We start from the raw sequence: 22,674 nt of genomic DNA, 5'->3' as shown, positions 1-22,674 counted from the left end.
AGTTGCGGCGAAGCAACAGATGCGCATACCTTCACATTGCCCGGTACGTACAGTTGTGCGTGCGCGTGCGCGACGCCACACGGGAGGGGAGGAGGCGTCGTAGTATGCGCTTCTCAATGGGGACGAGCACGAGCCTCCACCCTTCAGGCGTTGGCGGTGACGCGCGGCGCGCTCCCCAGAGCCCCACTCGTGCTCAGCCGCGCTACTGTAATCATATGATAGCGAACCCGGCTCCGGGACAACGCAGCCGCCGCCGACTTGTTCGCGAACAGCTCTCAAGTGAACTTTTTCTCGCCGCCCTACCTTTCAAAACAACTTGAGAGTCGCGGAGGGGCTCGCATCATCCGGAGACGAGCAGGGGGTGGGGGGCGGCTGTGATTTGAAGAGTAGCCGCTTGAGAGACACGCTCGTCGGCCGGAAGACGGTGTTGTCCTGGCATTTGTGGACTTTTTGTTTTTCTTTTAAAGACCCCACCTCCCCTCCACCACACAATATATATTTTTTTATATTAAATCCCAGCAGAGTGCTTTTGCGTCGACGCTCCAGCCATGGTCGGGGAGACAGAGGTGAAGGAGAGACCCAAGTCCAATCCGGACTACTTAATGCAGCTGATGAATGACCGGAAGGTGATGAGTTCACTGCCCAACTTCAGCGGCATCTTCACGCATCTGGAGCGGCTGCTGGATGAAGGTAAAGTGGTGGTTTCTGTGTACGTGTGTGTGTGTGTGTGTGTGTGTGTGTGTGTGTGTGTTTGGGGGGGGTCACTTTAAACTGACCAAATGTGATTTTTTTTAAGTTCGTCTCATACAATATGCCTTTCTCTGTGCTTTATCAGTTACATGCGCACACACACACACAGAGTGAGTGAGTGAGTGAGTGAGTGAGTGAGTGAGTGAGTGAGTGAGTGAGTTGGTGATGGGAACAAACAGACAGTTGTTAGTCTTTGCCAGTGACCTAATGCGCAGGCTTATGGTGGGAGTGATGCAGCCCATCCCTGCACAGGAACGACACAACATGTCACTGGGAAACTTGTTCCATTCCTCTTCACTAAAGCACCAATACACAAATAATCACGTCATTCCAATCATGTACTCGAGTCATTTTTGATACTTTTTTTAAACATGACGCTCGCTACTTGAGTTTTTGACATCAGGTCAAGTCATTATTTTAAACACACACGCACATAGGCGGAAGGCCGAGCGTCTCTATCTCCCTCGCACCACATGATAGCGTGACAGCCGCGTTTAGAATCAAAGTGGCCCATGTTCGGCGTGTTCTGGCCCGGCCCGAGTTATGTGGACAGGCGCCCAGACCGGACAGACGCGACGGATGCCTCACGCACACCCTTTAGCCCAATTCAGAGTACTGTGGACACGTGCTGTACGTCAGCTCATGCTAATCGACGTGACGGCTATTCATTTGTTACACGAAACAAACGCAAGATGACTTGATGATGGCAGCGTTTCGCCAGCTTCTTTCACTTCTCATGTTGTCGTCAAAGTGTCGCCATGACCCAAAAGTGGGGGGGGTCATAAGAGGTTGTTAAGGGATCACTGAGGCTTGAATTGTAGCTAGCCAACAAGCCTGCTGAGGTCAGATGATATTTGCGCCTCAAGGCAGCCATTGGGTTGTGTTTGTGTGCGTGCGTGCGGTCGGCATGTAAGCACTTATTATTGCGCCGGGGTGTCATTACAGAGGCATTGTGGGCCGTCGGTTCAAAGCCTAAACAAACATTACAAGAATGACAGTGTTTTAATTGGACCTCTGCGCATAAGAGCAGACGTTGCCTGTGTTGTCAAAATGAGCAATCCTTTCTGTCCGGTTTCATTATTGGGTCACAGTGACCTCCCGAGCATATTTACTTGGTCAAAAAGGACGAACATGTGTCAACATAGCAGGAGTGATTGTCATTGGTTTCTCACAGTGTCTTTTTTCTTGTCCGGCAGAGATCGGGCGGGTACGCAAGGACATGTACAACGACACAGTGAACGGAGGCATGTTCAACGGACGTGACATGGAGGAGTTGCCCGAAGCCGTCGGCCCGGTGGCCCAGCTGCAGGAGAAACTCTACGTCCCGGTCAAAGAGTACCCTGACGTGAGTGGGGGCCAGTGTGTGACCTTCGAACCCCTTTGCCAGCTGTTTACTTTTCACCCTAGTCCCTTTTTATCTCCTGTCGGCAGCGGGAGGGAAGCCAAAAAGTCAGTTGGGCTTCACTAGACCGGTCAATGTCATTAAATCTATGTACAGAATACTTGCATGAAAAAAACAAAACAGTCAAGCCATTTTAGCCAATCAGAAGCCCAAGGAAAGTCATTTCCAAGGAAAAGATAGATTACAACTACAACAGCAAATTGAAAATCATTGAAAATTGTTAGTGGAGTAGATCTTGAATTCACAGTTTGAGTAGAATACTAAAACTATAAAAAAAGGAGACGGCATCTTCTAATCAAAATTGCTGACCACCTGTGCATTTCACAGTTTGGTTTCTATATTCATTTTCCTGCATAGTGATGGACAGCCGTGCTGGACTATGTGAAAATCAGACGCACTGTTAGTGTCCACCACCCCTAAAATACCAACATTTTCGTGAGCACACTGTTTGTTGAGTTTTTGAGTACAAGTACCTTAAATCCCATAAGTAGTCATTTTGCATTTTAGAGAAATGAACAATTTCTAAAGTCATCACTTCAATAGGAAATTAGCTGTGATGGCCTACAAAGGAGAAAATATACATGACAGAATAATAAGAAACAAATAATTTTTAAAGACGAACGATTTCTAAATTAATCATGCCAATAAGAGATCAGCTGTGATGTCATAGGGAAAAAAAGGAGACAGTTTACGTGCCATAATAATAAGTCACTGCGCCAATAGGAAATTAGGTAGTAAACTGTGATGGCATACAAAGGAGACAATGTAGTTGCTGGAATAATAACAAACAAACTATTTCTAAACCCATCCAATCAATAGGAAATGACCTGTGATGTCATACAAGGGAACTATTTACATGCTAGAATAATAAGAAATTAGACGATTTCGAAAGTCATTGTGCTGAAAGGAAGTGAGGGAGTAAAATGTGATAAAAAAATCTGTATATTTAATTGTATATTAAATGTGCTTTAATTGTCCTGCACAGTGACCTTGAGTGGCTTGAAAGGCAGCTTATAAATAAATTGTATTATTATTATTATTACTATTATTATTATTATTATTATTATTATTGTTATTAAGTCATACAAATGAAACAATTCAGTTGCTGGAATAAAAAGAAATGAATGATATATAAAGTCATCACGCTACCAGGGAATAAATTGTGATGTCAAACAAAGGAGACAATCTGCGAAAAATAAATGCTGGAAAGCAATTTTGAATCAACTTCATCTCAAACAGATATAATGATCAAATTACTGTATTCAATTTATAAATTTTGTTTACTGATAAATGCTGATTATTCATGCAGTTTTAATCAGCGTTTGCGGGGCCCCGTACCGCATCCATATTTACAGGCACTTAAAAAGGTGGATTAAGTCTTACCCCTGCCCTAAATATAATGTCCTATGAAGCGCCCGAGCATCCGGCACATCCTCCCGATTGCCGCCAAGTACAGTTAAGTACTTCAATATGAGTTGTGTTGATTCAGATTGAAGGGCTCACATGATTTTTTTTTTCAACAATTTTTATTGTTGTTTTTTTTTTTTTTTTTTTTTCCTCCTGCCCTTCACCTCCCTTCCACCAGCACCACACATCAGCTCGCCAATCAGCGAGTAGGCTGTCCTCACTCACATGACAGCAAACGCTTGAGATCAAGGTTAAATTTAGAGGAGCCGTTCGTCTCTATCAGTGTGCGCGCGCCCATGTGAGTCAGAGGTCAACGCGGTGTCGACGAGCAGCTACTGAGAAAAAAATTGTATGTGTGTGAGTGACGAGGATACACACATTCACTCACACACACGGGGCAGCTGTCTTGTTAATCACTCAGTCTCTGTGACAGATAAGGTTAAGCGAGTGCCGCCGTCCTCTCATACCGCTAAGCGCCCCCTATGATGATCTATTTTAGTCACGCTTGGTAACACAAACACATCACACAAGCCCCCCGCCGACCTCAAATGGACTCAAATCATATGCACCCCTCTTGTGTATGATATTCTTTTTATTCTTTTTTTTTTTTTTTTTTTTTGAGTCCAGTTCAACTTTGTTGGGAGGATCCTGGGCCCGCGCGGGCTGACGGCCAAACAGCTGGAGGCAGAGACCGGCTGCAAGATCATGGTGCGCGGGAAAGGCTCAATGCGAGACAAGAAGAAGGTACGAGCAGCTCTTTAACAGACTCTCGGGTCGTTTGTCGATCTTGTTTTATTGCCTTTACTGAAAGGGCTCGCCTATTAAAGGAGTCGTATGGGACAGCTGTGGCTCCAGGGCTCCCCCTTAAGTTGTGAAGTGTCTTTTACTTTCAGTTATGAGCCCACAGAAGCTAAAGAAGCTTGGCCAATGGACAAACATGCTCAGCGCTAACAGGCTACATCAGTGTTTATTCTTATCTGTAATAGGACCGTTTCTTCTAATAAAGTTATCAGGGGAGCAAGAAAGCATGAGTTATTGACGCCTCCCCCCTTAAAAAATGTTTGTAATTGTCTATAGTCATCTTTTAAATAGTGAATATACCACAAACGCATTAGCGGATTTCAAACTCATCTTGCAACATCCTCCTAAATGGCTATAGATGATCTGATTTTGAAAAAATGCACCAGAAGTGTGCATGTACATGCACATGCGGCGAAGACGCTCAATACTTACCATTAACAACCCAGGCTATACTTGGCTCCTCCCTGTTATATGAAGCTTAACTCTCAGTCGAGACATATCACGTCAACATACTTCCTTGACACGTTCCAATTTAGTCAACACTTTGACAGCATCTTGTGGCATCTTAGGGTGTTTCGGACATACCACAAAATAGGGACTAGATGAGTTTTTACGTGAAGAGTGGGAAGAGAGGATCCACAGGAAAAAAACATGAATAGGTAAATTCGTAAATAATGCAAACTGCGACTATATTACTGTTTATAAAATTAATCCTTTTGGTAGCATGGTGGACAACTGGTTACCATGTCTGCTTCACTGTTCTGAGGTTTGGGGTTCGAATCTCAGCTCCGGTCTTCCTGTGTGGAGTTTGCATGTTCTCCTTTTGCTTTCGTGTGTTTTCTGCGGGTCCTCCTAATGAGGATAAGTGGTATAGAAAATTGATGGATGGAAGGATCATTTATTAAAGTAGAAGTAAGAAACAGCTGAGGCTTCAGGCCTCCCCTGAGAGCAGCAACATGACAGGATTTCTCCAAAATGACAATCTGTCAAAATGCTGAGTCTGGTTGGAATGGCAACTTCAACCTAAGTAATATGCACTAAGAGTTTTGAAAATCGGATGATGGGTTCTGGTGAAATTTTTTTGTGTCAGAAAAAAAATTCCTTTTTGAGGAATGTTTTAGTGTGATACCGCCTACAGGAAATCTGGTCAAAAAATGCTTTCAAATTAGAGTAAAACAGTATTACTCGATTATTCCTCAACATTATCTTCTTGATCCTTTGGTTTCGTCTGCTACTCGTGGAACCCCTTCTCCAATTGGCTGATGAGTTTCAGTTTATAAAGGTGCTCCCCCTAGAGTTGTGAATTTCCTTTCAATTGTTAGCCAACAATGTGCTAACATGTTTCTGCTTCTCATTAGGAATGTGTGTGCATTTTTTTAAAATTAAATTTACTGAAATTGGCTTGCAACCAGTTCAGGGTGTACCCCGCCTCCTGCCCGATGATAGCTGGGATAGGCTCCAGCACGCCTGCGACCCTAGTGAGGAGAAGCGGCTCAGAAAATGGATGGATGGATGGATGTAACTAAGGACTAACTTTTTAAAAGATTAATTAGGAACATTGGTGAAGTGTCCTTTACAGAAGCTAAAGAATTCAGTGAATCCGCGAAACGCTAACGCAATGTTTCTGCGTGTCCTTAATAGACGGCAAGAATGTTTGCACACGTTGTTTAATTACATTTACTGAAGATTCACTTATTAAAGGATATGTAAGGAACAGCGGTGTCTCCAGCACTCCCCCTGGAGTTGTGATGTGTCATTTACTTTAATTGTTAGCCAGTGAATGAATGTTGTAAACATTAACAGAACATGAATCTTGGTGTGTATTTACTGAATGGAAACCCTTATTAAATTAGCACTAAGAAACAGTTTTGCTCCAGTCTGGGAATGCGCATTGTCCGTCCATGTTGGTGTGTTTAGGAGCGCAGGGCACAACATTCAATAGCAGCACAGACGGTAACTCTAACACAACATAAGATGTGTCTAGGCTGGTAGGTGATCGGTGCTAGCCATAGCAACAGCAGTAGCATTATTAAAATTATTATAAACCAGTGTATATGAGTTCAACGGTATTACATTAAAGGAAAAAAATACATATTTGTGGTTTAAGGTGGCATTGGGTTAATCAGAGTAATAGAGACCGAGCGAGGCCTCACTTCCTGTTTTCACAGGAAGCGCTGTTCCTTTGACACACTCAAAATAATTGTAATGACTTGTGTCAGGAGGTCACCAGACATCACAAATCAAGGTTGCTCAATAGATGAATGTTGGAAATGGGAGAAACTAGGAAATGTAATGAAATTGGGTGTTGCCTTCAGGGAGAGTCTGAAATCATAGCTTTCATCACACTATGTATCCATCTACATAAAAGCTCATGAAGTCGGGAGTTGCCTTCATGGACTGTTTGAACCCATAGCGTTCTTTACATTATCTATCTCTAGCTATCTACAGAATCTAATCGGGCGTTGCCGTCATGGGCAGTCCCAACACTGTCTGTCGGTCTACAGAATCTGAAGAAGTGTTGCCTTCAGGGACTGTCAGAAATCTTAATTTTTCTCACATCATCTGTCTCTATCTACAGAATATAATCGGGTGTTGCCTTCATGGGCCATTTGAAATCATAGCTTTCCACATCTATCTATCTAATCTATCTATCTATCTATCTATCTATCTATCTATCTATCTATCTATCTATCTATCTATCTATCTATCTATCTATCTATCTATCTATCTATCTATCTATCTATCTATCTATCTATCTATCTATCTATCTATCTATCTATCTATCTATCTGCCTGCCTGCCTGCCTGCCTGTCTGTCTGTCTGTCTGTCTGTCTCTCTCTCTCTCTCTCCGCCACCCACAATGTGTTTTCAGTTTTTTCTCCTTGTCCCGCTGGTCTGTCCATCTGTCTTTCCTTCCTCTCCCCTGGTGTCTCCTCCCGTTGGACGGCTCCAGCTTTCCAAACGGCAGGTGGAGCAAGTCCAGCATTCCATCTGACGCACCCCCACCCACCTCCCTTTCTCTCTCTCTCTCTCTCTCTCTTGTACACGCTCTCTATCTCTCTCTCTAGAACATTCCCTACCCCGCACACCCTCCGAGAGAGACGCACACACAGAGGAAGGAAAACAGAGACACAGTGGGAGGGGGGGGCGAGAGAAAGATGTTGACTTTTAGTGCTCTTCAAAACGATACATCTCACTTGACAAAACATTCGCAGAGCAGGCGTCTCTCACTCCCGTGTACACGGCCCACACTGTGACGGACGCTTTCGTAACTTTGCTTTCGACCAGCGTGTGGTTGCATCAAATATTCGTCTCCTATTACATTTTTTTTCCGAGTTATGAAATATGAACTAGAGCAGAGAAGCTAAAATTCTTCACAATTCTTGCCTGTGGGCATGATCAGTGGCAGGCTGCAGTGCTAATGCTTAGCTTAGCATTGTTTCTTAAAGGTTTAGTTTTTGTATATGTCGAAGTCCAATTCCTATTGTCATTCAGGTCACAGTTAAGGTAGCGTCTATTCAAAGTGACAAGGGGATTTGCCATTTTGTGATCAAAATTTAGTAAAACTCACTACTCCCATTTTTTTCTGTAGAACCAAACTAACAACAAAAACTCCTGATTTCCTGGCACCAAGACAGCGAACAGCTTTATGGAAGATTTTAGTAGAGGCACAACACTGACAGGCAGGAAATGGTCCTTGTGGGGTTGATGCCGGAGGAAGCATTGTGGTAAACTTCTCAAGACTATGCAGAGAACTGTCCAGATCGCTATTGGCAGTAGTGGAGGTTAATTGGTAATCAGTCGCTGCTCAATGTACAGCAAGCTACAATAAGTGCCCAATTAAAAATAGTCTTTGCAAAATATGAATTTACAACGCCAATTCCAATGAAGTTGGGACGTTGTGTTAAACATAAATAAAAACAGAATACAATGATTTTGCAAATTTTCAACCTATATTTAATTGAATAGACTACAAAGACAAGATATTTAATGTTCAAACTGATAAACTTCATTGTTTTTAGGAATAATCATTAACTTAGACTTTTATGGCTGCAACACGTTCCAAAAAAAGCTAGGACAGGTGGCAAAAAAGACTGAGAAAGTTGAGGAATGCTCATCAAACACCTGTTTGGAACATCCCACAGGTGAACAGGCTAATTGGGAGCAGGTGGGTCCCATGATTGGGTATAAAAGGAGCTTCCCTGAATTGCTAAGTCATTCACAAGCAAAGATGGGGCGAGGTTCACCTCTTTGTGAACAAGCGCGTGAGAAAATAGTTAAACACTTTAAGGACAATGTTCCTCAACGTACAATTGCAAGGAATTTAGGGATTTAATCATCTACGGTCCATAATATCATCAAAAGGTTCAGAGAATCTGGAAAAATCACTGCATGGAAGCGGCAAGTCCGAAAACCAACATTGAATGCCTGTGACCTTCGATCCCTCAGGCGGCACTGCATCAAAAACCGACATCAATGTGTAAAGGATATCACCACATGGGCTCAGGAACACTTCAGAAAACCAATGTCAGTAAATACAGTTCGGCGCTACATCCGTAAGTGCAAATTGAAACTCTACTATGCAAAGCAAAAGCCATTTATCAACAACACTCAGAAACACCGCCGGCTTCTCTGGGCCCGAGCTCATCTAAGATGGACTGATGCAAAGTGTCCGACAAGTCCACATTTCAAATTGTTTTTGGAAATTGTGGATGTCGTGTCCTCCGGGCCAAAGAGGAAAAGAACCATCCGGATTGTTATGGATGCAAAGTTCAAAAGCATCTGTGATGGTATGGGGCTGTGTTAGTGCCAATGGCATGGGTAACTTACACATATGTGAAGGCACCATTAATGCTGAAAGGTACTTACAGGTTTTGGAGAAACATATGCTGCCATCCAAGCAATGCCTTTTTCATGGACGGGCGGCCCTACTTATTTCAGAAAGACAATGCCAAACCACATTCTGCACGTGTTACAACAGCGTGGCTTTGTAATAAAAGAGTGCGGGCACAAGACTGGCCTGCCTGTAGTCCAGACCTGTCTCCCATTGAAAATGTGTGGCGCATTATGAAGCGTAAAATACGACAACGGAGACCGCGGACTGTACTTCAACAATTAGTGTCCTCAGTTCCCAAACGTTTATTGAATATTGTTAAAGGAAAAGGTGATGTAACACAGTGGTAAACATGACCCTGACCCAGCTTTTTTGGAATGTGTTGCAGCCACAAAATTAATTATTAGTTCATGATTATTTGATAAAAACAATCAGGTTTATCAGTTTGAACATTAAATATCTTGTCTTTGTAGTGTATTCAAATAAATACAGGGTGAACATGATTTGCAAATCATTGTATTCTGTTTTTATTTGTTTAACACAACGTCCCAACTTCATTGGAATTGGGGTTGTAAGAAAAACGAGTATTTATACATCACTGATTATAAAATGGAATAAAATGGCCAATAGCAAAGTAGTAATTGGATTTTGTCCTATGTAGTTAACTACACCTTCTCCACACACACCCAAAGCGAGTGCCCATTGAGATTCTATTGCATTATCATTCATGGCAGCATTTCATCACCAAGCCACTGAATTGCGCTCAGTTAGTGCAGCAGTGTGGCGCATTACATCGACAAAGACAAATAACCCTCCCACACACACACACACACACATCAACAACTTAACCACATCCTTATAACACTATTATCAGAAGCTAATTCTGATTACTCCTTTGGCTAACCCTAATCGGTGGTAACGCTGCAGCTCTGCTTACCCTTTGGCTTTGATATGATAGTGCTTCGGGTGGTCATGTCAAAGTGGTTCTTTCGCTCTGGAACGTCGCTCATGTCATTGGCTGAGAAACTTTATGTTGGTGGTTATTATGTTAATTAGCACCACTGTTTCACTCACAGACACATACTGTAACTAAACAAAAACATGGTTGTTTAATTTCACACTTGATGAGTGGTCAGGCATATGCAAACAATGAAAAGTAAATTTTCCATAATATGTCCCCATTGAGCTAACTGCAAATATTGATATGATCAGAGAAGCAAAAAAAGGCTATCTTAGCATTGCAGCTAAACGGTGAAGTAGACGAGCATAATGCAAGCAAATCTTTTAAATATAAAACTCAATGTCATCTTTTTTCGATCACATGAACTTTTTAAGATAGTAGCAAATGCATACTGTAGGGAGGCTGTTGGGACTGTTACTACAACAGAAGTTAGTTTTTCCACAGATTTTACGTATTAGCGAATAAAAAACGTTTATTATTCCAACAAAAATGGAAAACTAACTGATTCCCTCAGATAACCGTCTTCTGGAATGGAGGACACAACAATGATAAGCAAGAAACATGTTGCAACAGTTGTGAGTTGTTGGAAAATTGCAGGAAATTTAGTGATTTAGGGAGTTTGAGAATGTTGCATAACCCATGACGAGTTATTTCTCGAGACAACACGCCTTTGTTCCCAGTTATTATATCTCATTATTAACTCAATACATTGCAATTGTCATTGCAAATATGTGAAATCAACCATTTTCATTGCATAATTTTATGTTGATTACAGTTTTAACTTTGTCCTTCCGACAACTGAATCATCTTTTTACGAGGGTTAACATGCAAAAATTCACCTTTTTTTGCTCTACTGGTAAAGGTTTATGTATTTTAGGGGTCCCAAGCATGACCTATCAGTACCACCCCCTTGAAAAATAGCCCTCGACACTAATTTCATCGATCAACATGATATTGGGTGTACATGTCTATCATAATTGGGCGCATGAAATGTCTCAAGGGCTCATGTACAAAATGAAACAGAAAGTCTGCCATTTTGGTTTGAAGCACCCATTTTGGGCAAATTCCAGGGCTCATACGTTGCCGAATTCCTACTTGGGAATTCGTCCAGGTGAGCCCCAATCGGAACCATGTAACCTGGACAGACGAATGAAGCTAGAAAAGCTTTTTTTCTACCCACTGTATGCTTTCTAATGTGGGTGTAGCAAAGTGTCTACGTTTGGTCATAATTTCGGGGACTCGGCATGAAAAAGGGGGCGCGAGGGCCTGTTCATCACTGCTTGCAGGTTTTCCAGTTTGACCGATTGCAATGAAATTTGGTTGGAATGTCTATCATCTCAGGATGCACAAAAAAGTTTCAAGCACCCATGCCTCAAATTTAACAGGAAATCGGCCATTTTGGTTTGAAGCAACCATTTTGGGTGAATTTCAGGACTCGTACGTAGACTAAATCGTACTAGGATTTTTAAATTTCATTTCCTTAATTTTAAAATGGGTCACTTTGACCCGCAGCATAACAGGAGGATTAAGAAAACACCCACTGAGCCACATTACATGACGCTAGTTGTAGCGCATGAATGGGATAGGGCCCATGCCGCGCATACAAACCGAGTACGCTTCTTGTTGTTCTACTCCATCCAGGAGGAGATGAACCGAGGCAAGCCTAACTGGGAGCACCTGAGCGAGGACCTGCACGTCCTGATCACGGTGGAGGACACGAACAACCGTGCCAAAATCAAGCTGCAGCGGGCCATCAACGAAGTCAAGAAACTCCTCGTCCCCGCTGTGAGTATCTCAAAAGAAGCGGGGATGAGAGTTTAGCGTTTTGGTATGCACGGAAGGGGGGAAGGGGATTGTCGGTCCAAAAGTGTGTGTGTGTGTGTGTCTGTGTGTGTGTGAGTGAGTGAGTATGTGTAAGGGGTTAGGGTAATTAGGGAACATGCACAAAAAGGGGTTGCCACGGCAACACCGGGTTGTTTGAAAGGCTGTGTGAATGAATGGCGAGTCTGTTCACTCGTCCTCCCCACTCCATCACTCCTTTCACTCGTTCACAACTCACTTCATTCCCAACGACCGGCTACAATATTCCTTTTTTTCCCCTTTTTTCGTCGTCGTTGTTGTTGTCCGCGCACAAGGGGACGTTTTGATTGGACTCCTCGGCATCGGTAGCATTCTCCATTGCCACCTACATACGTCCCGCCCTCTGGTGCTCACGTGGAAAATGGCACACACACACACACACACACACACAATCGTACATTGGGAAATCACAAGGCTGCCTTCTCTTGCAACAACTGGGGCAGAATGAAAAGACCAGTGGCATGAATTCTATTGCAGTCGAACCTCAAAGTTTAAGGCCATAAGACGTCGTGGTTATCGGGAGCACCAGCACCTGTTAATTCTATGTAGCTGCAGAAGCCTCTGGCTAATGATATGTGTTGGCTTAACCCCACAACTTTGCCTTGAAGCAGTAAATCAGACGAGCTTCTCAGCGGGCAGTAACTGGAGCTAAGGTGCAACTAGCTTGTTGGACACAGAATAGCACAGACTGGGTGCTGTTCAGAGTCTCTGACGATGACAGAATCTTTGCTTCCAGACACTATTGAGATTCATGACGTCAAAGTGTGTGCCGTTAGCGTTTGTGTTTTGGCTTTTTTCAATTCTCTTCTATCAGCTCTTGCTTGTCCACATTAGGGTGGTGGGTGAGCTGGAGTCTATCCCAGCTGATTTTGGTCAAAAGGTGCGCTATACCGTGGACTGGTCACCAGCCAATCGCAGGGCACATATAGACAAACATTCACACTCACATTCACACCAATTGACAATTTCAGTCTTCAATGAACCTAACGTTTTTTTGAATGTGTAAGGAAGTTAAAATAACCAGAAAACATGTAAATTCCACACTGGAAGGCTGGAGATTCGATCCCCGGACCTCAGAATGGTGAGGCAGATGTGCTAGCCAATAGTGCACCCCTCTTCACTATTATCCACACTTGCATTCCTTTTGCTCCATTTGCCTTTGATGTTCTTGCGCCTTTTCCTGGAAATGACTTTCTTCGAGTCTCTGATTGGCTAAAATGGCCTTAGTCTTCGGGGGTTAGGAGTTGCAGCGCCCCCTGTTGCTCTGACAGCCTGCAATTGGGTTTAAAAGCACATGGACTCCAGCTGAATGACTAACTGTATTCGCGATAATATCATATTATAAGGAGGCGCAGAGTGGACAAATGGGACAGTGAGAAGCATTCATTCATTCATTCATCTTCCGTTCCGCTCATCCTCACTAGGGTCGCGGGCGCGCTGGAGCCCATCCCAGCCACCCTCGGGCGAGAGGCGGGGCACACCCCGAACTCGTTGCCAGCCAATCGCAGGGCACATATAAACAAACAACCATTTGCACTCACATTCACACCTACGGAGAATTTAGAGTCTTCAATTAACCTACCCTGCATGTTTTTGGGATGTAGGAGGAAACCGGAGTACCGGGAGAAAACCCACGCAGGCACGGGGGAGAACATGCAAACTCCACATAGGCGGGGCCGGGATTTGAACCCCGGTCCTCAGAACTGTGAGGCGGATGTGCTAACCAGTCGTCCACTGTGCCGCCCAGTGAGAAGCAGAGTGATAGAAATACGGCCAGGCTGCTGACATGCAGCTCAAAAGTTCACAAATACGTCTATAGTTACATGTCATATAAAAGCACAAATAAGCGCTGGCGTTACATACTGCAGCGCTTTTACAGTAACAACCGTTCTGTAGCGGTAAACCACATCTACAGTCATACGGTAACACCACTAGGATAAAATACTATGTGCAGTGCTAAGACTTTATATTTCTCACCTTTTCCTTGTCTTTCTTTGCTGATTACCTGGGAATCTCAGAGTTCTGGTGGCGTCCATTTTTAATATGACTTTATAAGATTCCTTTCCCTACAACCTCAACTTTGACATTGATTGAGATTGCGTGTGTCTTTGTATAGGCTGAAGGTGAGGACAACTTGAAGAAAATGCAGCTGATGGAGCTGGCCATCCTCAATGGAACCTACAGAGACGCCAATGTCAAGACACGTAAGGATCAAAACACAGGATGGGAGGGGGCCGGGAGGAGGATGGTGGGGGGTCTTTGCACAGCAGACCACTGTATATCCAAACAATACCTCTGTTCCTTGTAACAGAGACTGTTTCTCCCTTCTTCGTCCCCTGTCCATTGTGTATACGTCTATGTGTGGGTGCGCACACACAATCATTGTGCGTCCTATGTGCGTGTGTGTGCCGCAGCCACCGCCAGCTTCCCGCTCGGCACCCCGCAGGCCCCTCGCATCATCACCGGCCCCACGCCCGTCCTGCCGCCCACCCTGCGTAACCCCGCCCCCGTGACCACGCCGACCATCATGCCTCTGATTCGTCAGATCCAGAGCTCAGCCCTGGTGCCGGGCGGCAACCCGCATCCAGCCCTGGTGCAACAAGGACCCGAGTCTGGGATCATCTACACGCCTTACGAGTACCCCTACACACTGACGCCCTCCATATTGGAATACCCCATCGACTCGACCGGCGTGTTAGGTAATTAATCGCTACGGTTCATCATGTTCCTACTTGGACAAGGGATGTATTATGAGAACTGGATGCTTGGCTCCAAGGCATCAACCCAAAAATTAAAATTTAGTCGATGCCATGCACACAGAAATTGCTCTTTTCGCTAATATGTCCTGTGGTTAAAACTAGAGCTTTACAGATGCCACATGTGTCCTGCAGTGTGTTGTGGTAAAGATGCCAGCTGCATTCATACATAGACCGGTGTTGGTAATTTTGTAGATCAGCCCAACCCGGCAGACCCGAGAGTGGGCAGGCTGCACCACTACGGGAGTATTTATAGCCGACTCCAATCACAGCGGCTCCTCTTATTCCCTTTAAATATGGTGCAATGCAGTCTCGACAGACACATCTTCTGTGCGGAAGATGGCGATGTGTAATGGCAGCAATCCGTATGTGAGTGGAGCATTGTCACTGTTCTTGTCCGGTGTGGCAACAGACAATGTGAGTGGATATACAGAATGTGCTGTTGATCATTGGTGGCGACTTAAATGTGTCAGCACACCTCAGTGTCCCTGTGCCCTGATCAAATTCACCATAATCATGTTAGACCAGCAGTCTAGCCCAGTGATTTCCAACCTTTATGGAACCAAGGCACGTATTTTACAGTTGAAAAATCTCACGGCACACCAACAAACAAAAATGTCACAAAAAGTGGATACATTAATTACTGTATGTACTTCCTGCCATCTAATGGAAGACAATTAATTTGTTCTGTCTGTCACTATGCCTCACTGGCATAAATAGAGGAACAAAGAACATTATTTCTTGTAAATAAATACTTTTTTGAGCAATTAAGTGAAATTTTATAATTTCCCACTGCACGCCTGAAGAGCGCTCACGGCACACTAATGTGCCACGACACACTGGTTGGTATTCACTGGTCTAGTCTGTGCCAGCAGTTAGACGTGCTCCGAGCAGGCATACGTTTTGATTGACTTTCTGCCACCAAATTGTCACTGCGCCAGGCGCATTCCCAAGGACACTCCCTCTGCTGCCCTGAAAACGTGCAGCGAGCCTTGCGCTTGCACGAAAATCAGGATATGCCGGCATTTGTGCCCCGCCGCAGATGCGCCGTCTCCAATAATAGAGCCCTTTATCTTTAAATGCCTCCATGAACTGCAGCTTTACAGATGCCACGCATGCTCTAAAGGCAGTTAGCGTTACGGTTAAGACTTACACAGCGACACTTGGTGGTAACCGGTAATTACAGCCACTGTTTGAGGTGCGGCGTTTATTTGTTCACGGGTCAACACTTTCTAGCTTTAATTGCTACTGTGAATGTCAGCTGTACATATATCACACACACACACACAGGTGGTGTGTGTTGCGGTTATGACTTGTACAATGACACGTGGTGGTTTCAAGTAAATGCAGCCACTTTCTCTTTAAACGCTGCTGTGAACTTCAACTTTACAAATGCCATATCTGCTGTGCAGGCAGTGTATGTTGTGGTAAAGACGTTTACCGCGCACACGGGGTGGCATTGGATATTTGTCATAGTGATAGTAAAGCTTTGTTCGCGGGAGCAGCACTTTCTCTTTAAAATCTGCTGCGAACGTCAGCTTTACAGATGCCACGTACGCTCTGTATTGTATTCCTCAGCCCTTAACGTCACACAACTTGATCAATGACAATAGATGAAGATGGGTGATGGCAGCCATCTGTGTCCAGCTCTCGTAATACATCCATCCACATGTAAACCTGCATGCAGAAGCTCATCATCGGGCTAATAGTCCCTTCGTCCTGTGTTTTCGCAGGTATGGCTTTCCCAACCAAAGGCTAAGCGATTAGCTATTCATCTTAGTGCACACGGACTGGCTTGCAGAGGAAAAAACAAAACAAAACCCAAAACCCTCCCTTTCCAGAACCTACACCCCACCCATCCTTCTAAATACTTACAGTATGTTACGGAGCAAAGGCTCACAGCTTGCTCACACTGTAGGACAACAGATTCCTCGTGCTATAGTTAAGTGTCCATGGCTTCATCTCGCTCGTGACGTTCTATTAGCTGACTAGCGTGGTGGTGTGACGCATTCAATTCTAACCTTGTTTTTTTTTTTTTAACAGAAAAATAGTTCAGCTTGTAATTTTAACACATTTTTCTAGTGTAGATGTTCTAGCACGCGCTGTTTGTGATGTTTTTTTTTTTTTTTTTTTTTTTTAAAAAGCTTGTTTAATGATTCCAGTGCCTCATTAGTGTGATTTTGAAGCGACTAGTGAAGCTTTTTTTAATAGAAAGTAGTGGGTTGGATTAATCTTTAGAGAACAGAAGACCACAACACAACAAAATTCTGTCCTCTTTGAATGACTTAACAATCCTGTTATGTATAAACACTTATCACTTATGTTTGTGTGTTAAATTGAGGTGAAATAAGGTGTGTGTGTGTTTGTTTGTGTATGTGTGTATGATATGAACTATATTGGACAATGAGTGTATAATATTTGCAAAGAAAAGAATTAGCCATTTCTGCACACTCCTTTCACCTGCTGCATCACTGCCAGGTCAATATATTTAATAGAGCATGTATGGGAAGGGAGGTGTTTGCAAATATTTAAAAAAAACATTTTTATAAATATGTAATATAAGAAATTAAGAAAAAAGACAAAAATAAGGCCAACGGAAGATTTATCTTAATCCCTAAATATTTTTTCCAGATATTTTTTGAGTCAATGAGTCACTCTTCATTTAATCATGAAAAATACAACACAAATTCTATTTTTTTAAATAATTTTTAAATAAAGAAATGACTCGAGCAGAACAAGTTTTATCATAATTTTAATTTTTTATTTTTTTTTTAATCAAACTTTAACCCTCCTGTTGCATGTTTCGTACAAACAATGTTCATGGGTCAATGTGACCCGCTTTGTGTGTAATCAACAACAACAAAAATTATAATTTTTTAACTTATTTTTAAAAAAGATAAGGGAAAAATAAGCCTAATAGAAGAAGTTTAACCTAAATTTGTAAAAACAAAAAACAATTTTCCTAGATTTTAAAACAGATCCATTTGACCCACAGCATAACAGGAGGGTTAAATATAAACCTCCCCACCCCAACCCCCCCCCCCCCCCCCCCCACCATCCCCTCAAATCTCCCAGAAGTGGCCGCTGACGTTGTATGATGTGTTTTTTGTGATGAGTAACCTTCTGTGTTCTGTTTTGGCCAACGTCATCGCGCTTGTTAGCAGCTGCCATGACCGCTAAGGTACGCCGCCAAGACAAGAGAATCCATCCTTACCAAAGGGTAGTGACCACAGACAGAGGTTAGTTAGCTCACCAGCCACTTTTTGTGTACGTGTGTGTGTGTGAGTGTGTGTGTGCGCGCGTGCGCCCATTCAGACCAAGGGACCAGTTTATGTGTTTGTGTGTGTCTTAGCATGGCATGCCAAGCTTGGCGTAAAATGTGAAAACAGTTTTGTTGCAGTAAAAGTGACATTTCGGGAGGAGCCATGTCGGGTGGGGTGGGGGGATGTGGGGGTTGCTCTTATCTCTTGTTCGCAAACCCGGGCGGCCACTCTCAATTAGAGTGGATCACTCCATTCATGTGACTTCCTTCCTTGTGACTCCTGGACTCGGGAGTTCTCGTTTTTGTTGTTGTTGGTTTTTTGTTTTTTTTCCATCTCTGCTACTTATTACCCAGCACGTCCTATGGGAACCTTTTATTTATACCCGATTTCATTCCACTAGTTCCCACATTTTGTTGTGAATGATCAAAGTGTTGTGCCCGATGACTACACGCCACTTAATCCCATTTTACTACTAAAACACAGCGTGTGATGACTACTGAAGTCTGTGTTCCGAGCTCTTTTTCTTTGTTTTTGTATGAAATACTGTTGTTTGTGGTCTTATCAGTCGCCCACTGGACTTTATCATTGGGACTGTTTACATCTTTCATATTATATTTCCTAGCCAGAGTGGTGCTGTTGCCATGTATTTAGCTGCAAACAATAAAAAGACAAATACATTTGTATATAGGGATTTTAAAGTGCTTATATGAAGCTAATGGAACAAAATCGCTTGAAAGTATTTGTAGTTTTTTTTTTTTTTTTAGTTTGTACATTTTTATTTTTACAGTATGCTTTTTATAGATGAAGTATCTCCATGTAAGACTTCTGTTCCGAGTGTGTAGCTCCTACTGTTCCCTGGAAGGCAGCGTTGTTGTGCTTGTGTGTGTGTTTTTGTTTTGTTTTGATTTTGTTGTTTTTAAAGATGAGGTGACCTTCTCAATGCACAGGCCTCATGACTGTTTTTATGCAATATAGACATGGACTAGCTAGCTACAATATGTATGTGTGAGCAGTGGTGCTCCTGTTGTACAAAACAAACAAACAAAAAACACTAAAAGGCAATAAAGACGACTATTGAGAACAAAATAAATCTCCAAAGACAACCTAAAGACTCTAAATTCTTGTAGTTAGACTGTCTATTTTGAATTTGTTTCCTCTGAAAAAACAAACAAATCACCATCTTTTAACCTCTCATTGCTATCTCTTACTACGGCACCTCTCTGCTCACAGTAGCCATTAGCCGCTCTGCTAATACTTCCTAGCCAATGGAACAAAGCATAATCAATAATACTAGTAATCAGTCAGGCTTACTTGCAACTCTATAGCTCCTTACGACGAGAGGGTCACGCTCTCACCCACATGAAACCATGCCGTCCATGGTTACCCAAAGTGCACGCAGTGCTAAATCTGCAGGAGTTGTACGGCAACTCCACATGGAAAAAGTGCAAGATGCGAATTTGGACGACACAATTATGCTCCCCAAAAAATTTTTTCATTTTACAAATATAAAGCCCTATATTTTCACAGAAAAACTTGAGGGTGTTTCAAGGAAAAACAGATTTTCACAAAAAGGTTGTATTTTTTAAAGTCAAAATGTCCTATTTTTTGAGGGCAGAAGTAGTAGTATTTTTTTAAGTTTTAAGTTTGTAGAGGAGAGAAATCTTAATTTAAGAGATCAAGAGATTTTATCATTTAATTTTTTGAAGAAAAATGTGTATATTTTCGAGAGAAGTCATATTTTCAAGGAAATGCTAGTATATTGTCGAAAGAAAATACTTTGAGGACAAAAATTCTATTTTTCGAGGGAAATTATTTTGTCTTTTACCGCAAAAGTTTTTTTAAAAGTAAAGTTTATTTAATTTCAAGGAAAACCATATTTTTGGACAAAAAATGTATTATATATCTGAGGTTTTTTTTGTATTTTTGAGAAAACAAAGTCGACAATTTTCAAGAATAAGTTTGATATTAAAAAAAAATCTCATTTTTCAAGAAAAAAGTATATGCAGATTTTCTGGAAAAATGTATTTTTTTTATAGATTTTTGAGGGGCAAAAAATATATTTGAGAAAAAAACTTTAAAAGGCAGATTTTTTTTTCAAGAATACTGTTACACATCCTCGAGGACAGCCAATGTATGCACGCACAGTCATGGCTCGTCGTCGCTGTGTGCACTTTGGGTAACCACAGCATCTCCTCCTCTACCTCATGGTTTCACCGTCTGGTAACATGAGTAGCATAACGGTAACGGTGGTCACATGATGCTGGGGGCAGCGGAGCATTCTGCCCCTAGCACCGGGTGCAACCACCGTAGAAAAAAAGAAAATTGCCTTGTTGTCATCCCGACGCCACTAGCTGAAACTAATCTCTCTTCTATCTTTTGTTTTTTTTTCTTTTTATGTCCCCTTCTGTGTGCCTCTTTTTTTTTTGTTCCGTTTCCTTTCCTGGTCTGTCTGTGTCCCGTCTAACTCTAGCTGCCACGGCAACTAACCCATGACACCTTTTCCACCCACTGATGACCCCAGCCCCCTCCCCTACCCCATTTCATTGGCCAAGTGCCCCCCAGCCCTGGCGCTCTCCTTCCCTCGGCGCCCCCCTCCCACCCTTACCCGGCTCAGCCAACCAGAGGCCGGCCCCGGAAGCGACCCTTCCATCTAACCAGCAGCGGACGGCGGCCCGGCGACGATAACCCAGCAGGGACCGCTGCCATCAAACTTTTAGCCCACGTGCCTTCCTCTCGCATATTGCCCACCGTCGTCATTGTGGGGGTCCAAACGAGCTCCTGCATAAGCAATAATTATTACTCTTCTTTATAACTCAACTACTGAAGATTCTAATTGAACTCACCCTGCACTCAAACCGTCCACAGAGAGAGAGAGCTGTTGATATTGTGCATTCTACTTCATCTCAACGAGCAACCAACTGCTAACATGTTAGCATTTAATTCATGTTAATTTTTGGGGTAACAGTAACAGACCACAGGGCAGGATGTAAAAACCTTTATCAACATGCCTCAGCGCTTTTTGTACTTCTTGCTGTGTGTTAGCATACCAACTGTTAGCATGTTAGCATTTCATGAGTCCTCATTTGAAATGGCACCCAACTAAAGGGCAGGGAAAAAAATCCTTAATGACCTTGCAGAGAGTGTTCTCTTACATATTTGCATACCGAGTGTTAGCATGTTAGCATTTTATGAGTCGTCATTTGAAATAGCGACTGACTATAGGGCAGGATGTCAAATCCTTAATGACCATCCCGATGGAGTTCTCTTATGTTTGCATACAAACTGATGGCATGTTCACATTTGATCAATTCTCATTTATAATAGTACCCCACTACAGGCCAGGGTGTTAAATACTTATTAATCCACAGCGTTTTTTACATTCAGGTTGCTACTTTGCAACTGTATATTTTAGCATACTAATGGTTAACATGTTCGCATTTTATCAATCCTCATTAGAAATGGAACCCGACTACAGGGCAAAATGTTAAATCCTTATTGACTAGCCTCAGCCCTTTCTGTACTCATGCTGCTATCTTGCTAGATGATAGCATACCAACTGTTAGTATGCTAGCATTTTATCAGTCCTTATTACTATAGCACAGATACAAGGTATCGGTATCGGGCCGATACCAGCCTTAGTTCACCTTATCTGGTACTATAGGCTGCAGATACCAGCCACCGATGATCTGACATTAAGTAATTCCTCTTCGGCAGTAGTTGGCGCTACACTATGGCGGTTTGACATATCGGTGAATCATCGTGCTTGTCTAAAAGTAAGAAGGGCCTTTCTTCACAATTATATGTAATTTAATTGAAATGTTATGTATCAAAAGTACTAGGGGTAGTCAGCGAGTACTCAAGTAAGTATTGGTATCGGTCTGAAAAGTAGTGGTTTTGTGGTATCGAACATCCATACTTATTACAAATAGCACCTGACTACAGGGACTACAGTTTTTTTAAAGAGTTCCTCTGAGGTTTTATTTCATTTGATTTTATTAATGCTTCCATTAAAAAAAAAAAACTAAAACAAAAAAAAACAAGGGAACTCAAGGCCTTCTTTCTTTTAAATATCACTGACGTTTTAAAGAGTGCCTTGAATTTTGTGCTTCCGTTACCCTCCTCGAGCGAAGTAAAATGCCAAGGCGGACCCTCTCTCACCGCAAAAAGAAAGTGAAATCCAAAAGGGCCAAAGTATCACAGTCATCAAGTCAAGGATCCGGATGCTTCTTTCGCAGTACTGTGAGTCAACACGCAGGGTTTAAATGCCAAGTGTGAACACGTGGAAGGACATTTGCACAACATCTCAACAAAAGTGCCTTTAAAAAATGTTTTTAAAAAATCACCAGTTTTAAATTTTTTTATTACAATTTACCGCTTTCTCCCTCATTTTACTGCCCAATCCCTGTCCAAGTGCCACACAGTATTAAGCAGTGATTCATAAGATGTCTTTTTATGTATGCGTGAGGATGGAACACTGTAATATGTTTTTTGTCATAACTTGCCCACACATCCTATATAAAGGAGCACATGCAACACAGCCAACCGAGGCCTTGGTATGAAAAAACATGCGGTCGTAACACCTGTAACGAGTTTATATGTATTTTTATATGCTATTTTGTACATTAAATGACCTTTTCAGA

At 42.6% G+C, this 22,674-nt stretch overlaps 1 protein-coding gene and 1 long non-coding RNA gene across 5 annotated transcripts in view; one reads left to right on the top strand and one right to left on the bottom strand.

Annotated features, from left to right (window-relative positions):
* LOC133469198 (uncharacterized) overlaps window positions 1–444 on the bottom strand; it is a 6,230-nt gene extending 5,786 nt beyond the window's left edge. Inside the window, exon 1 of the long non-coding RNA XR_009785636.1 lies at window positions 304–444. This is a non-coding gene — a long non-coding RNA (uncharacterized LOC133469198). The remainder of the gene's footprint in view (window positions 1–303) is intronic.
* On the top strand, window positions 179–22,674 carry qki2 (QKI, KH domain containing, RNA binding 2). 4 transcript variants are annotated; one of them, XM_061755972.1, is made up of 9 exons: window positions 179–690; window positions 1,947–2,095; window positions 4,187–4,303; window positions 11,797–11,940; window positions 14,132–14,219; window positions 14,430–14,714; window positions 16,481–16,504; window positions 17,936–18,010; window positions 20,505–22,674. In XM_061755972.1, exons 1-9 carry the CDS (start codon window positions 549–551, stop codon window positions 20,525–20,527), a joined length of 1,047 nt encoding a protein of 348 aa, XP_061611956.1. In that variant the 5' UTR covers window positions 179–548; the 3' UTR covers window positions 20,528–22,674. The 4 variants fall into 4 exon arrangements, with proteins under 4 accessions (XP_061611956.1, XP_061611955.1, XP_061611957.1 ...); XM_061755971.1 differs by having other exon boundaries at window positions 17,933–18,010; XM_061755973.1 differs by lacking the exon at window positions 16,481–16,504 and having other exon boundaries at window positions 17,933–18,010.

The sequence above is a fragment of the Phyllopteryx taeniolatus genome, chromosome 19 (genome assembly GCF_024500385.1).
Source record: "Phyllopteryx taeniolatus isolate TA_2022b chromosome 19, UOR_Ptae_1.2, whole genome shotgun sequence".
Classification (NCBI taxonomy): Eukaryota; Metazoa; Chordata; class Actinopteri; order Syngnathiformes; family Syngnathidae; genus Phyllopteryx; species Phyllopteryx taeniolatus.
The sequence above is the reverse complement of the archived record's forward strand: the minus strand, read 5'-3'. Positions and strand labels throughout refer to the sequence as shown.

Excerpts from the sequence above, each read along its gene's own strand:
- qki2 (XM_061755971.1), top strand. The coding sequence starts at position 549 with ATGGTCGGGGAGACAGAGGTGAAGGAGAGACCCAAGTCCAATCCGGAC. Across the intron at positions 2,096-4,186 it reads CGGTCAAAGAGTACCCTGAC|TTCAACTTTGTTGGGAGGAT; the intron begins GTGAGTGGGGGC and ends TTTTGAGTCCAG. Across the intron at positions 11,941-14,131 it reads AGAAACTCCTCGTCCCCGCT|GCTGAAGGTGAGGACAACTT; the intron begins GTGAGTATCTCA and ends GTCTTTGTATAG.